We start from the raw sequence: 13957 nt of genomic DNA on the forward strand, positions 1-13957 counted from the left end.
AGATCTCGTCATCATAGACCGAAGCTGACAAAAGACAAGGGGACATATTCCAGATTCTCAGCCTGTATGTAAAAAAGACTGGTTTCTTCGGTGTTCTTGAAACAGCAGCAAGAAATGGCAACCACAGTTCTAAGTGTGAGCGTTCCAGCGAAGAATGATTTCCAGCATCCTGTCGAAGATCAGCAACCAGAACTGGAGTACTGCGTCAATGACAGTCCTCCGTGGGGTTCGTATGAATTTTGCATTTCATTTGGTTCTTGTTCCTGCTGACAGTAGTTTTATCTTCTTTTTCTAGTCGAAACATCGTTTCTGGCTTTTCAACACTACCTCACGATGCTCGGAACGACTGTAGTAATTCCAAGTATCATGGTCGACGCAATCGGAGGCGACGATGTAAGTGGAGCATTTTTGTTCTCAAGGCTGACACGCTGCACTGTTTTGTTTCTTTTTTCTCCAGCGACACAGGACTCTAGTTATTCAAGCGTTGCTCTTCGTCAGCGGCCTGACTACGCTCGGTCAGACTTTCTTTGGGACGAGGCTCCCGGCAGTGATTGGAGGATCCTACGCCTTTATGATTCCGACGCTGACAATTATCAATTCCCCGAAACTGCTTAGCATCTATGATTCCGAGGAGGTACTTTGTGTTTGTTTCTTTCTTTGGTGATTGGATTTGAATGTTTACGTTGTAGAGATTTCTTCAAACCATACGTGCAATTCAAGGTGCTCTTATTTGCGCTTCCAGCATTCAAATAGCTCTGGGATTTAGTGGAGTGTGGGGTGTATTTTCAAGGTCAGTTTTGAAAGATTTTCTTCTTTCGTTTGTTGTAACGAACTCGACCAGGTTTATGTGCCCCATGACAATAGCTCCTGTTATTATGATGACTGCTCTAGGAATTTACGAGTATGGATTTCCCGGGGTTGGAAAATGCGTGCAAATTGGACTTCCTCAGCTGGCATTGATACTCATCCTTTCACAAGTATGTTATCAACTTTTTTTTTCTCACCTCACAATGCGTTTGCTCCACAGTACTTGAAATCGGTGAAGCTGCGGCCTCAAGGAATACCAGTGTTTGAGCGTTTTCCGATTATCTTTTCTATGGCCTTAATCTGGGCCTACGCGCAAGTTCTTACACTGAGTGGAGCTTATCGACATTCAAGCCCCTTGGGGCAGATGCACTGTCGAACGGACCGTGCTAATCTCATCAGCTCAGCTCCATGGTAAATCGTTTTGAACGTTCTTAGACACCTTACAGCTTTAAACATATAATGCAGGGTCAGGGTTCCGTATCCTTTGCAATGGGGAACTCCAACGTTCAGTGCAAGTCATGTGTTCGGGATGATGGCCGCGGTGCTTGTTTCTCTTGTTGAGGTGAGGAGTATTTTGGTTTTTATTCACGAGAGGAACTTCGTACGTTCTTCACGCAGTCTACGGGAACTTTTTATGGTCTATCGAGACTTTCGGGGGCGACGCCTCCACCGTCTCATGTTTTGAGCCGTGGAATAGGCTGGCAGGTTCGTGTCACTCAATCTTTTGTTCTCTGATGAAGGTTGACCGTTTTATAAATATGAAAGGGAATTGGAATCATGCTCTGTGGCATGTTCGGGACTGCAACTGGTTGTACAGCTTTAGTGTAAGTTTGAACCTTTTTTGTTATCAAATCTGCAGTTTTCACTTCTGTGGTTTTGTAGGGAGAATGCAGGTTTGATTGGCCTAACAAGGGTTGGAAGCCGAAGAATAGTTCAACTATCAGCTATCTTGATGATCTTCTTCTCGGTTTTCGGTGAGCTGCAGAAACCAATCAAAAAATCATAACGTATTCTCTCTTGTTTTTCAGGTAAATTTGGTGCCATCCTTGCTTCAATCCCCGTGCCACTGTTTGCAGCGGTCTATTGCATTCTGGCCGGGGTGTTAGCTTCGACCGGTTTCACCTTTCTCCAATTTGCAAACTTAAGCTCCCGGAGGAATCTCTTCATCCTGGGATTCTCGCTGTTCCTGGGACTGTCAGTTCCGCAGTACTTTCGAGAGTTCGCCGATTCCGCAGGCCACGGTCCCGTGCACAGTGGAGCCAACTGGGTACGATAAAAACCTCAGCTGTCCTCACCAAAATCTCTACCTCTCTTTGCAGTTTGACGATGCTCTCAACGTTACGTTCTCCTCCAATGCCGCAGTAACTCTGATGGTGGCGGTTCTCCTCGACAACACGCTCGACATTGGAGCGCCAAATGCAAAGAACCGCGGCGTGAATTGGTGGAGCAAGTTCTACAACTTTGGAGACGACGTGAGGAGCGAAGAGTTTTACAAGCTGCCACTAAACCTCAACGATTACTTCCCGCAAGCTTGAAAAAAAATCCAGGCAAGAACATTGGTATACTATATTCTTTTCAAGGACGCTGCTGGCTAAACTTTTCCTGTGCAGGGACGTGGCAACCACTGGTGTGCCTATAATGATAAAGGCGCGACTTTGGTTGGATTCCCGCCACGTAGCCGACGAATATACCCCTCCATGGAAGCCAGGTGCTTCCTCTTCGTCGCCCAAGAACTAAAGAGCTCTGTGTGTGCTGCAGTTAGAGGATAGGGTTAGGGTTTGCGATGCGCCTTCCAGTGGATGGAGAATTCCCGGAAGCCGATGTCTAGAATGAGGTACAATACCGATCTCTTCTTTCTACCAAGCTGGTCGTCTCTGCCCACTGTGAGCATGGGAATGCTAGCTAGTCTCTTTTATGTTCTTCTTCTCTTCCTCTTTTCTCGCATTGGAGGGGCGGAGCTTCCTGTTGTATCCAGGATTGCTTTTGGTTCGTGTGCTCATCAGGACGTTCCTCAGGTTAAAAAAAACTATTTTTGTGTGTGTGTGTGTGTGTGTGTGTGTGTGTGTTTACTGATCCATATTCTTTTGTTTTTTGTTTTCCAGCCGATATGGTCGGCTGTGCTGGATTTCAAGCCCGAGGTGTTTATCTGGCTTGGAGACAACATTTACGCGGATAACAAGCGGCCGACTCGGGTGTTTGGAAAGGAACGCACCGCTGGGCCTTGGAAGAACATCCCCCGCTTCTCTCCTGTGTCGCTTGAAGAAATGGCGGAGAAGTATCGGAAAGGGAAGAGCGTTCCCGAGTACAAGAGATTGAGAGCAACTACACAGGTTGGTTCGTGATTTTTCTGGCTTGTTTATAGCACATTGCTCTTGGACAGATTATAGGAACTTGGGATGACCATGATTATGGCCTCAATGACGCTGGAAAGGAGTTTGAAGGCAAGAGGGAGAGCCAAAAGTTAATGCTGGAGAATTTGGACGAGCCTTTGGACAGCCCCAGGTAGGCAAGCGCGTAATTTTTCTATTATTCATCTGTTTTTTCGCTTTGTCTAGATGGTCCCAGGAGGGGGTCTATACGTCTTACTCTTATGGTCCTTTAGGAAAGAGAATTAAGGTATGATCGAAGCTTCGTTATCGTTTTGAGCTCCTGAAAGTAGCATTTACAAGCAGGTTATTCTTCTAGATACAAGGTACCACAGAGATCCGATTTTCAGCGACGGGACGGTGCTGGGAGAAAAGCAGTGGACGTTTCTGGAGAAAGAACTGACCGAGACCGATGCGCAAATCAATATCATAGCTTCGTCCATTCAAGTGAGTATCTTCTGCTATTATCATGCTACATACGTGGGATTGATCTGTTTGCGCTTGTAAAGGTGTTGGGCAACTTTTCTTCGACTGTGCGACCTTTCTTTCACGTGGAAGCATGGTCGCACTTTCCAAAAGAGCAAGAACGACTTTTTGATGTAATTGCACGCTCGAATGTAAGTCTGGATGCTGAGGCTTTGGGATTTTGACATCCAGCTCTCTCCATGCACAGGCAAGTGGTGTTGTCTTTATCAGTGGGGATGTGCACTTTGGGGAAATCACTAGGTACGACTGTGGTATCAGCTACCCGCTTTATGATGTGACATCGAGTGGCCTTACACAGGCAGTGGAGCAGTCTAAGCTTGCTCCGCTAGCAAGGTTCTCTGCCTGGCTAATGCCAACTAGTATGAGGGTATACAATCAATGGTGCCGATACAGCTCTTGCGTTTATGGTTCGTATCAGTCTCTCTTCTCTTCTACTCATGTCTTGAGAATTTTGCAAACCTTCGTCACTCCAGGCAAACAGAACTTCGGAACTTTCCTCATCGACTGGACCGAGGACAATGTCAAAATTGTCGCGGAGATCAGAGACGTGTTTGGACGGCCTGCGCTCAAGGAGATCATCCCGCTCTCGAAACTCCAGGCACAAGATGGAGCAGAGAGAAACTTCAAGCGGCTAAGGAAGAAGATCCAGAGGCACTGTACACGGGAAGTCGACCTTCCCTGGTACCTGAGATACCGACTGGCTGCCGTCGTTTACTCTCTCTTCACTGGTAAGTTCCCTTGTTTGCTCGCTTCTCGTTCTGACACAAGCAAAATGTGCAGTGATCATACTGGCTGTTTCTGTTTCCCTTTACTGTCTGGTGAGAGTGGGAAGCAGCAAGCTTCACAAGAAGTCCGAGTGAAAGTTAAAAGTACGTAGAGTTTATACTTTTGTTCTATTTTTAATCCACAAAGGGGATAACACTTGTTTAAGGATAAAGTACTATCTTACTCAGATAGTTTTTAATAGCATCCGAAATGATAGAGATGAGCAGGGCCTATAAAATGGTGCTACAATCACAAGGGTTCGTGGTATCAGAGCTTGTGATGAGAATGGGAAGGAGGAGCATCTGCCTGGCGTCCTTTGTGGCGCTTTTGTGCCTGGGGTCGACGCTTGCTACACAGGTACACTCCTCCCTTCTATCTTTTGTGTACTGATATCGGGGCTCCAGGAGAAGCGAGTCGCAGATCAAACATGTGGTTCCGGGTTCCAGGAAGGGGAAGTCGAGTTTTTCCCCAACATCTCGAAGATAGAGTACGAGGTCTGGGATTTCTCGTGTTTCTCATCTCAATACCTTTTCTAAACGCGCTCGGATGGGAATTTCAGGGACCCTCTAGCAAGAACCCACTTGCTTTCAAGTGGTACAATCCGGAGGAAGAGATCTATGGCAAGAAGATGAAGGTAGAAGCCACTTCATTCCATCCATGCGCTCGACAAAAAATCCTTTTTGCTTTCCTTTATCTGTGTAGGACTGGCTGAGGTTCAGTGTCGCCTTCTGGCATACATTCCGAGGGGATGGTAGTGATCCTTTTGGATCTCCGACGAAGCAGTGGCCTTGGGATGATGGAACGGACTCGCTCGAGATGGCCTTCACAAGAAGTACGTGTGCTTTGCGTTCGGTTTGGTGTTTATCTTGTTCTTGTCTCCAGTGCGGGCAAACTTTGAGTTCCTGAAAAAGCTTGGCCTTAACCGATGGTGCTTCCACGATAGAGATATTGCGCCAGAGGGCCGGACTCTGGAGGTTTGCTGGCTCGAAGTTTTTTCATTGATTGACAAAGCTTGGTGTTTCAGGAATCAAATGCCAACCTCGACAAAGTTGTTGCTTTAGCTAAGCAGCTACAGGAAGGCACAGACATCAGGCCTCTCTGGGGAACCGCGCAGCTTTTCAAGCACCCAAGATACATGCATGGCGCGGCCACCAGGTATTAGATTTTCTTGTTGCTCGCTTTCCTATTATAATTGTTTCTTCCCCTGGTAGTCCCGACGCTAGGATTTATGCTTATGCAGCCGCTCAAGTCAAGAAGGCTATGGAGGTATGTTACATGTTTTGCTTTACTTTGATTCATGATGTCTGAGCTTTCTGCTTTCAGGCTACGAAAGAGCTTGGTGGGGAGAATTACGTGTTCTGGGGTGGCCGGGAAGGATATCAGTCTCTCTTGAACACAGACCTTGAGAGGGAGCTCAATCACCTGGTAATAATTCCTTTGTTCTTTTCAACTTCGGCAGCTATAACTCTTGGCTTTGCAGGGACAATTTTTGAAATCAGCCGCTGAGTACAAGAAGAAGATCGAATTTGACGGTAAGCATCTCACGCTGACTGCTTGGTACTGAGACATTTTTTTCATATGGCAGGCGTGCTTCTCATTGAACCAAAGCCTCAGGAACCCACGAAGCATCAGTACGGGCTTGCTTTAAACTTAATGCACCTTACTTAACGTTTGTTTATGTAGATATGATTGGGATGCTGCAACTGCGATTGGATTCTTGCAAAAATATGGATTGAAGGGTAAGCTAGCTTGTGGTTTTCCCTGTAGATCCAACTAACTCTATTCCTACGGCGCAGACGACTTCAAGCTGAACATTGAATGCAACCACGCAACGCTTGCGGGTCACAGGTAAGACAGCCGAAAGTTTATTGTTTGTACTGATACTCGTGGAATGCAGCTGCTATCATGAACTGGAAGTTTCTCGAATCAATGGAGTTTTGGGAAACATTGACGCCAACACTGGTGACGCTCAAACAGGTACGTTTTTTCCGCTTCTTCTTTTCACGCAGTACTGAAGAGATTGTTTTTCAGGATGGGATACCGACCAGTTCCTGATGGATATTGCAGAAACCACGCAAGTGATGCTTTCAGTGCTTCAGAATGTAAGTCACTCAAAAACATGTTTCTTCGCCTGACCGTATCATCTTTTGCTTGTAGGGAGGTCTTGCTCCTGGTGGATTCAACTTCGATGCCAAACTGTGCGTGTATTTAGAAACCATTCCTACCGATTCGTGCTCACTTGTGTGTTGTGTGTTGTTTTTCAGGAGAAGGGAAAGTACAGACGTGGAAGACTTGTTCATCTCTCATATCGCTGGCATGGACGCAATGGCACGCGGGCTTCGCAATGCAGCCAAAATCCTTGAGGTAAAATTGCTTCATTTGTGGCATTTCTCACGGGCAAGAATTTTTTTTCAGGAGGGTACTCTTCCAAGTATCGTGAAAGAGCGATATGCAAGCTTTGACTCTGCTTTGGGAGCTTCCATTGAGGTACACTAAAGCTTTCTACGACGTTTCATTTACCAATTGCTTTTGGTGTGCTAGTCTGGGGAGCTCGGATTTGAAGAGCTGGAGCAGGAGGCCCTGAGAATGGAGGAGCCACTACCTGCGTCTGGGAAGCAAGAGCTAGCTGAGATGGTGTTCTATAACTCCATATAACCAGCATGAGATAACTCCATACTCCATATAACGATGTGATATCTATGTAAAGGCTTGATTACATGAACTTGTAAAGAATGTTATCACAAAATGTCTTTTACCTCTCAAGGATGAAAGTAGCTTCTCTATTGTAATCGTCACCGTATCGCAACCATCAATCTTCTTTACCAGGTTACAGAATGTCTCCAAGGTATATATCTGCAGCGGGGGCCTGGAGCTGTATGGAAGCACAGAGATTAGTTTCCTGTAGACCTCTTCCTGGAGCACGCTATTTTGGTGCTCCTCAATTACTTCGTAGAACAGCTTCTTCTTGTCTGACTGGGGAGATGGGTTTTATGAACGAGGTTTGGAAGGAGGCCAGAGCTAAAGGTGTGGAAATCAGGCTGGATTTGAAAGATGTTTGGTCTAGCAAATTGCTTCCGGATGGAAGAAGACAGTCTCTTTGGTGCTTGAGATGGTTGGCTCATATGAGCCAATGTCAAGGGGTATGAAAGAATGGTGTTGTGTCCATTGTATCCAACGGCAAAACTGAGCCCAAAAGGGAAAAACCTTGTCACTTCGGGCTTGAAACGGGCCCTGGACGATGAAAAGACTGTGACTTGTTCTTGGATGCGAGACAATAAGCTACCGAGCCTTCCCTCGTACCTTGAAGAAATGTCCAAGGAGGCCTAGAGTCTTCATCATGTCCACTGCTTTCAATACGTCAATATGAAACAACCATGGTGAAGGTGTTCTATGTCTCGTCCAGCAACGACAAGGCAATCCGGACATGTCCATTCTTAAAATGCCTTGCGTTGGCACCCTGTCCAGAATCACGCTGATCAACTCATCGCTAAACAGCTCCTTCCTTTTGTGTAGAGTTGGGCCTTTCAACAGTGCGTCAACCGGTTTATTAATTTTTAAAAAAAAATTGGGACATATGAGGACTATTTGATGCCATGCAAAGAAAGAATCTCGTCTCGTGGACTGCCATGGTAATTCCAGCACGGGCATCTGGATGAGGCAAACCTTCTATGCCCGAATGATCGCTGCATGGTTCATCTGGGGATTTAAATGGAAGTAGGCAGCTGTTTGAGAAAATGGAAGAAAAGAATTTGGTGTCGTGGAATGTAATGCTCCCGGCAAATGCGATTTCTCTGGCGAAACTTGGGCGCTCCTCAAGTTTTAATAAGCTTGTCATCCTTCCTAGCAAGATCACTGCATAGAAAGTTCTCGAAGAGCTCCATCCCGCGTTTGCTTTACATCGCTATACATCTCCTTTTGATCTGTAAAGTTTGGAGAGCCCGTAACACAGCGTTTCATCCAACTCCACGCTCTCATTCTTTAGCAGAACATTCGAGAGTTTTTAGTAAAATCAACGGTGAAAAAGAAAAGAAGCAGAGAATATTCTCAAAGTCCAACTCTTGATGAGCTTATATTCCCAAACATCACTTTTAACAGCAGCTGCCAACTCCGGGCATCTGGGAGATGCTAAGAGGATATTTGATGGCATTGGGGAGCCAGACGTGGTGTGCTGGAATGCGATGCTTTCGGCATATGCCCGTGCCGGATGTATCTCAGATGCGAGAGGAATCTTTGATGCCATGCAGGCGAAGAATCTAGTCTCGTGGACTGCCATGGTGTGCGCATATTCCAAGCACGGGCATCTAGACGAGGCAAAGATTCTCCTTGGTGCCATGCCCGCGTGGAATGCGGTATCATGGACAGCGATAATCGCTGCTTGTGGTTTAGCTGGAAACTTAAACGAGAGTAAGCAGATGTTTGAGATGATGGAAGAGAAGACTTTGGTGTCATGGAATGTGATTCTCGCCGCAAATGCTCAAAACGGGCAATTTGCGACTTCTCTGGCGATCTTTCATGCGATGCCGCAGTGGGATCTGGTGTCCTGGATCACGCTCCTGGGTGGAATTTCCAGCGATATTGATGCTCTGCTCGAGATTTTCTACGCAATGCCCGAGCACGACATCGTGTGCTGGAATGCGCTGCTATCGGCTTACGGGACTAGAGGCAGGATTGGCGATACCCAGCTCGTGTTTGAGAGGATGCCAGAGAGGAATTTGATCTCCTGGACCGCGATGCTCAATGCATGGATCTTGTGCGGCGACCTGGAACTCGCGAGAGAGCTCTTTGATCGCATGCCGGAGAGGAACCTTGTTTCTTGGACCGCGATCATCGATGCGTATTCGCAGAGAGGAGATCCGTGCCAGGCCAGGAGCCTCTTCGCCCAGATGCCGGAGCAGAGCCTGGCCTCCTGGAACGCGATCCTCTCCGGCATCGCCCGGTTTGGAGATCTGGAAGAGGCGGGAGAGATCTTCGAGAGGATGCCGGAATGGAATTCTTCCTCGTGGAACGCAATGCTGGCCGCCTACACCCTGTCCGGAAAGAATCTGGAAGAAGCCTGGGCGCTGTTCGCCAAGATCCCTCGCAAGAACCAGCTCTCCTGGAACCTGATGCTCACCGCCGAGAGCCAGCCGCTGGAGTCATCGCTGGAGATCTTCGCATCGATGCCGGAGCGCGACGTCGTGTCCTGGACGGCGATTCTCACCGCATTTGCCCGCGCCGGCCACAGCTCCCACGCGGAGAAGCTCTTCGCGCAAATCCCCAGCCCCAATCCCATCTCCTGGGCCGCCCTCCTGGCCGCGCTCTCCACCACCGATCCATTCCCCGCCTTCCACGAGATGGCCATGATCCACGCACCCACGCCCGCGTGCTTCGCGTCGGTGCTGGCGGCGTGCGTCCACCGTGGCGCGCTGGAGCTTGCCACGTCATATTTCGCTGCCATGGTCCGAGACCACGGCGTGACGCCCGGCCGGCAGCACTACGGCTGTATGGTGGACTTGATGGGCCGCGCGGGACGTGTGGATGACGCGCGGCACATTGTCGCCGCCATGCCTTGCCACGTGGACGCGCTGGATTGGCGGTGCCTGCTTGGGGCTTGTAGGTGGAGTGGCACGGAGGGTGATCGGTGTGGTACGGACGTGGCCGGGCTTGCGATGGGGGTGGATCCAGGTGACGCCGCTGCCTACGACCTGGTAGCAAGTGTGTATGAGTATAATAGCGTATAGATCTTGTATATGGAACGTGTTACCAGACCAGATTAACTGCAAAGTGATTGATTGAGATCATAGTTTTTGCTCAACACGACCAGCGTTTTATTTATTAACCAAAGTGATTGATTGATATCATCCTCACGGGCAGAACGTAAATGGTGAAAGTTCCTCCGGCTCCAGAAGTCTTGGTGCTGGATCGAACTGGCGCAAGTATTCCCATTCCTGTTCTGGGGAGGACAAGTTCCAGCATCCGAGATCCAGTGAGTGCCGATGAAGAAGTGGTGATGTCATAGAAGTCCTTGTTGCTATTGTTGTTGATGGAAACCTCGGCCAGTCCAGTGCCGACCTTTCCCACCCAGACGACTTTCTGAATGCAACCAACGCTTGCGGGACACATGTAGCTGCTATCATAACTAGAAGTTTCTCGAATCATTGATGAACTGGAAAACATTGATACGTCTTTCCGCTACTTCATTACATGCAGTGCTTAAGAGATTTTCTTTCAGGAAAGGATACCGACCGATGGATATTGTGGAAACCACAGAAGTAGTGCTTCAGAATGCAAGTCACTCAAAGACATGTTTCTTCGCCTGACCGTAACTCATGCGTTCCTGTTCGTTTGTCTTCGTGTAGGGCGGTCTTGCTCCTGGTGGATTCAACTTCGATGCCAAACTGTACATAATTTAGAACCATTCCTACCAATTCGTGCTCACTATGTGTGTCGTGTTTCAGGAGAAGGGAAACTACAGACGTGGAGGACTTGTTCATCTCTCATATCGCTGGCATGGACGCAATGGCACGCGGGCTTCGCAATGCAGCCAAAATCCTTGAGGTAAAATTCCTTGATTTGTGCCATTTCTCAGGGGCAAGAATTTTCTTTCAGGAGGGTACTCTTCCAAGTATCGTGAAAGAGCGATATGCAAGCTTTGACTCTGCTTTCGTTGAGGTACACTAAAGCTTTTTACGATGTTTCATTTACAAATTGCTTTTGGTGTGCTAGTCGGGGGAGCTTAGAGTTGAAGGCTGGAGAAAGAGGCCCTGAGAGCCACTATCCGCGTCTGGGAATCAAGAGCTAGTTGAGATGGTGTTCTAATGTATGTAAGGCGATATCTATGTGAAGGCTTGTTTAAACATTTTTACTGTCATGTGTAAAGAATGTTATGGCAATTTTAAATCTTCATTTCAATACTTACCTGGCAGATCCCTCTCAAGGATGAAAGTACCTTCTCTCACCGTTTCGCAGCAGTTTTCTCACCATCAATTTGCACAGCTTCTCGTCTACCAGTTTACAGAACGCCTGGTAAGTATCTGCAGCGGGATGCCTCCTTAGCAAAGTACTCTCGGCTTATTGTGCTCGCATCGAAGAACAAGTCATATGCCTCAGTAGCTAGCGTTTCACCGTCCAGCATGAGGCCCCGTTTCAAGCCCGAAGTGACGAGGTTTTTCCCTTCCGGGCAGTTCGTTGTACATCTCAAGCACATTTTTGGCGTTGGATGCAACATCACCTCCCTTTCCAAAGTTTCTTTTATATGGACAACACTAAAGTGTGATCTTTGACCACGTCGAGATGACATTGGCTCGTTAACCATCTCAAGCAACAAATTGTCATTGTATGGATGTATTTAAGGAACACTTTGTCGTTGCTGGATGAGACATGCGACGAGAACACCTTTCCCATCTGCAGCATCTTTGGGTGCTCTTTTGGAAACGCCTTACAATTAGCGCCTCGCGTCTGGGAAGCAAGAGCTAGCTGAAATGGTGTTCTATAACGCCACATAACACCCGAATATCTATGTAAAGGCTTTGATCATTTGATGAAGTCAAGCGTTGATATGTGAACTCCATGCTAGGGACAGGGGATGATGGGAAATTTGACTCTTTTAACTTCCACTTCCATAAGAGATGTTCAAATCTCACTTCAGTGAGAAGATTGCCGCTCGTTTCTTTATTTGTTGATCCACCATGTTCAACTCCATGGCTAGGCCGCATCCAGCGCCAGCTCCATGGCCAGAGCGCCAGCTCCATGGCCAGGCCGCCAGCGCGAGCGCCATGCCCGCGATCACCCATGTAAGTCAAAATTAATGGATTGATGGCGATGAAAGGTTTTTTTAGCAAAAAGTAGCTTTCTGATCCAGGGAAGTGATTACAGTTGGCCTAGCCAGGGCCAGAAAGCACAGGGAATGGAGTCGTAGAGATTCTCATCACTCTTCCTCTCTCATCATCCACTACGGCTGCATGGGACGTTTGTGGATGACGCGCGGTACATGGTCCCCGCCATGGGGCTTGTAGATGGAACGATACGGAGGGCGATAGGTGTGGTACGGAGGTGGCTGGGCTTGCGATTGGGATGGATCCAGGTGATGCCGCTGCGTACGACCAAGCTAACGTATCGATCTGAATAAACGCGTGACAACATTTTTGCTATAGAATTTATTTATAATCATTTATAAAGTGATTGAATAACACCATCGCTCACGGGCAGAACGTAATGGTGAAAGTTCCTCCGGTTCCAGTGGCAAAAGTCTTGGTGTTGTCACCAGACCAGCTATAAGCATCCGGGCATGAGGCACGGACGTTCTGTGCATACTGGGAGTTTGGATCGTCGCGGTTGGGACTGGTACAAACATTCCCATTCGTGTTCTCGGGAGGACAAGTCGAAGCCTCTGCTCGGCAAGTCAGACCCCTGCCAGATCCAGTGATGCTCATCCCAGTGCCGATGAAGAAGCCATCCACGGCGCTGATGTCGTAGAAGTCATTGTTGCTGTTGCTGTTGATAGAGAACTCGGCCAGGAGGCCAGGAGTTCCAGTGCCGATGTTTCCCCCCCAGAGATCCGGAGGACTCAGTGAGCGAGATTCTCCGGGGGCGAGAGTGAATCCGGAGGTTCCGATCGAGGGGCCGGGGTTCTCGCGGACGACAATGTTCTGCGAGCCTCCGCAGCTATTGACAACGTTGAAGGAAGTGGCTGCTGCGAGTGGGATTGCTGCAAAACAATGGCTTAGAGCAACAAGAGCAACTAGGATGGCAGTAGAGCTTGCCATTGGAACTGTGTATGCTGTAATATATTTCTGTGAGTTTCTTTGAGGATTTATATAGTCTAGAGAAATTAGTGAAGGTGAAAGAGTTTGTTGACCACACGCAAAGGAATACCACCCGTGAATAGCGAGAGTTTTCCAAGCAAAAAAAACCTTTTCTTCACAAGACTTTGAAAATCATGTTCATGCCTTGAGTTTTTGCAGAAACGTGCTTTGAATATTGAGTCAAGAATGCCGAACTTTGTGAACTAGTGCCAGCTCAATAACTCCTAGTCTCACATTCGGGATTGTTTTCTGTGGATACTATTATTTGATTCATAAAGCGTTGAATTCATAATCAAAGCACATCTGATTAAAGGATAAGTTCAAATAAAAAAACTTAAATTTTGATGAACTTAATACTTGCCCCATGATGCCATGAATATACATAGTTTTCCTGTCCCCCTGCATTTTAAAAAAAAAAGTGAATCTCAAACCTTATTTAGCTCCGCAGTTTACTTCAAAGCTAAATCTGCTTTGCCGGGCTTGGTTAATCCATGGCGATCTAGAAAATCTTGGCACTGCAGTTGGATTAGTCTTGATTACTAGCAAAGGCAATTATGGCTGCATGGAGGAATCTCTCAAGGTCTTCCAAAGAATCAATACAAGAACACTATTAAATAAAAGCTGATAAACATGGGATCATCTATCCCATGGGGCTTTTGCATGTGTGCTCAATCAACGGACTTTTGGCCTGAGAAGCAGCTTAGGTAAACATATGCACGAAAAAAAAGAGAGGAAAACACACCTGTGTAA

The 13957-nt window shown here is 47.4% G+C and overlaps 5 protein-coding genes across 7 annotated transcripts; 4 read left to right on the forward strand and 1 right to left on the reverse strand.

The window, feature by feature from the left end:
* Positions 1–37: 37 nt before the first annotated feature.
* Positions 38–2670, forward strand: LOC9635115 (nucleobase-ascorbate transporter 2). Of its 2 annotated transcripts, XM_002991134.2 has the most exons (13): positions 38–226; positions 296–393; positions 458–634; positions 690–790; positions 842–977; positions 1028–1218; positions 1273–1369; positions 1426–1512; positions 1573–1631; positions 1690–1781; positions 1836–2074; positions 2127–2354; positions 2418–2670. In XM_002991134.2, exons 1-12 carry the CDS (start codon positions 115–117, stop codon positions 2340–2342), a joined length of 1605 nt encoding a protein of 534 aa, XP_002991180.1. In that variant the 5' UTR covers positions 38–114; the 3' UTR covers positions 2343–2354; positions 2418–2670. The 2 variants fall into 2 exon arrangements, with proteins under 2 accessions (XP_002991180.1, XP_024520672.1); XM_024664904.1 differs by having other exon boundaries at positions 690–977.
* LOC9635116 (alkaline phosphatase D) lies at positions 2442–5396 on the forward strand. 2 transcript variants are annotated; one of them, XM_024664905.1, is made up of 10 exons: positions 2442–2822; positions 2910–3137; positions 3188–3309; positions 3363–3423; positions 3480–3620; positions 3683–3790; positions 3847–4066; positions 4133–4387; positions 4440–4509; positions 5307–5396. In XM_024664905.1, exons 1-10 carry the CDS (start codon positions 2607–2609, stop codon positions 5320–5322), a joined length of 1437 nt encoding a protein of 478 aa, XP_024520673.1. In that variant the 5' UTR covers positions 2442–2606; the 3' UTR covers positions 5323–5396. The 2 variants fall into 2 exon arrangements, with proteins under 2 accessions (XP_024520673.1, XP_002991181.1); XM_002991135.2 differs by lacking the exon at positions 5307–5396 and having other exon boundaries at positions 4440–4628.
* LOC9635117 (xylose isomerase) lies at positions 4612–7187 on the forward strand. The gene is made up of 18 exons (XM_002991136.2): positions 4612–4781; positions 4829–4918; positions 4984–5058; positions 5127–5256; positions 5307–5398; positions 5449–5579; positions 5636–5690; positions 5748–5849; positions 5905–5956; positions 6010–6055; positions 6108–6163; positions 6221–6272; positions 6322–6401; positions 6456–6526; positions 6582–6622; positions 6689–6788; positions 6840–6911; positions 6966–7187. The coding sequence occupies exons 1-18, from the start codon at positions 4635–4637 to the stop codon at positions 7077–7079; spliced, it is 1506 nt and encodes a 501-aa protein (XP_002991182.2). The 5' UTR covers positions 4612–4634; the 3' UTR covers positions 7080–7187.
* A 71-nt stretch (positions 7188–7258) lies between these two features.
* LOC112342716 (pentatricopeptide repeat-containing protein At4g02750-like) lies at positions 7259–10144 on the forward strand. The gene is made up of 3 exons (XM_024664943.1): positions 7259–7524; positions 8143–8240; positions 8520–10144. Exons 1-3 carry the CDS (start codon positions 7259–7261, stop codon positions 10142–10144), a joined length of 1989 nt encoding a protein of 662 aa, XP_024520711.1.
* A 2203-nt stretch (positions 10145–12347) lies between these two features.
* On the reverse strand, positions 12348–13168 carry LOC112342717 (pathogenesis-related protein 5-like). Its single transcript, XM_024664944.1, has 2 exons — positions 12606–13168; positions 12348–12495 (listed from the first exon to the last, which is right to left on the reverse strand). Exons 1-2 carry the CDS (start codon positions 13166–13168, stop codon positions 12348–12350), a joined length of 711 nt encoding a protein of 236 aa, XP_024520712.1.
* Between the last annotated feature and the right edge of the window lie 789 nt (positions 13169–13957).

The sequence above is a fragment of the Selaginella moellendorffii genome, unplaced genomic scaffold, assembly GCF_000143415.4.
Source record: "Selaginella moellendorffii unplaced genomic scaffold, v1.0 SELMOscaffold_116, whole genome shotgun sequence".
Taxonomy (NCBI): domain Eukaryota; kingdom Viridiplantae; phylum Streptophyta; class Lycopodiopsida; order Selaginellales; family Selaginellaceae; genus Selaginella; species Selaginella moellendorffii.

What these genes read in the sequence shown, in the direction of transcription:
- LOC9635115 (XM_024664904.1), top strand. Translation starts at nt 115, where the DNA reads ATGGCAACCACAGTTCTAAGTGTGAGCGTTCCAGCGAAGAATGATTTC. An exon ending in TGCTTGTTTCTCTTGTTGAG is followed by an intron (nt 1,370 to 1,425) that starts GTGAGGAGTATT and finishes TTCTTCACGCAG; the next exon opens with TCTACGGGAACTTTTTATGG. An exon ending in GATCTTCTTCTCGGTTTTCG is followed by an intron (nt 1,782 to 1,835) that starts GTGAGCTGCAGA and finishes CTTGTTTTTCAG; the next exon opens with GTAAATTTGGTGCCATCCTT.
- LOC9635117 (XM_002991136.2), top strand. Translation starts at nt 4,635, where the DNA reads ATGATAGAGATGAGCAGGGCCTATAAAATGGTGCTACAATCACAAGGG. An exon ending in AAGTCAAGAAGGCTATGGAG is followed by an intron (nt 5,691 to 5,747) that starts GTATGTTACATG and finishes TTCTGCTTTCAG; the next exon opens with GCTACGAAAGAGCTTGGTGG. An exon ending in AGAGGGAGCTCAATCACCTG is followed by an intron (nt 5,850 to 5,904) that starts GTAATAATTCCT and finishes TTGGCTTTGCAG; the next exon opens with GGACAATTTTTGAAATCAGC.
- LOC112342717 (XM_024664944.1), bottom strand. Translation starts at nt 13,168, where the DNA reads ATGGCAAGCTCTACTGCCATCCTAGTTGCTCTTGTTGCTCTAAGCCAT. An exon ending in TTCACCATTACGTTCTGCCC is followed by an intron (nt 12,496 to 12,605) that starts GTGAGCGATGGT and finishes GGTCGTACGCAG; the next exon opens with CGGCATCACCTGGATCCATC.
- LOC9635116 (XM_024664905.1), top strand. Translation starts at nt 2,607, where the DNA reads ATGGAGAATTCCCGGAAGCCGATGTCTAGAATGAGGTACAATACCGAT. An exon ending in CTCATCAGGACGTTCCTCAG is followed by an intron (nt 2,823 to 2,909) that starts GTTAAAAAAAAC and finishes TTTGTTTTCCAG; the next exon opens with CCGATATGGTCGGCTGTGCT. An exon ending in GATTGAGAGCAACTACACAG is followed by an intron (nt 3,138 to 3,187) that starts GTTGGTTCGTGA and finishes GCTCTTGGACAG; the next exon opens with ATTATAGGAACTTGGGATGA.
- LOC112342716 (XM_024664943.1), top strand. Translation starts at nt 7,259, where the DNA reads ATGTCTCCAAGGTATATATCTGCAGCGGGGGCCTGGAGCTGTATGGAA. An exon ending in GGAAGAAGACAGTCTCTTTG is followed by an intron (nt 7,525 to 8,142) that starts GTGCTTGAGATG and finishes AAATGGAAGTAG; the next exon opens with GCAGCTGTTTGAGAAAATGG. An exon ending in GAAACTTGGGCGCTCCTCAA is followed by an intron (nt 8,241 to 8,519) that starts GTTTTAATAAGC and finishes CACTTTTAACAG; the next exon opens with CAGCTGCCAACTCCGGGCAT.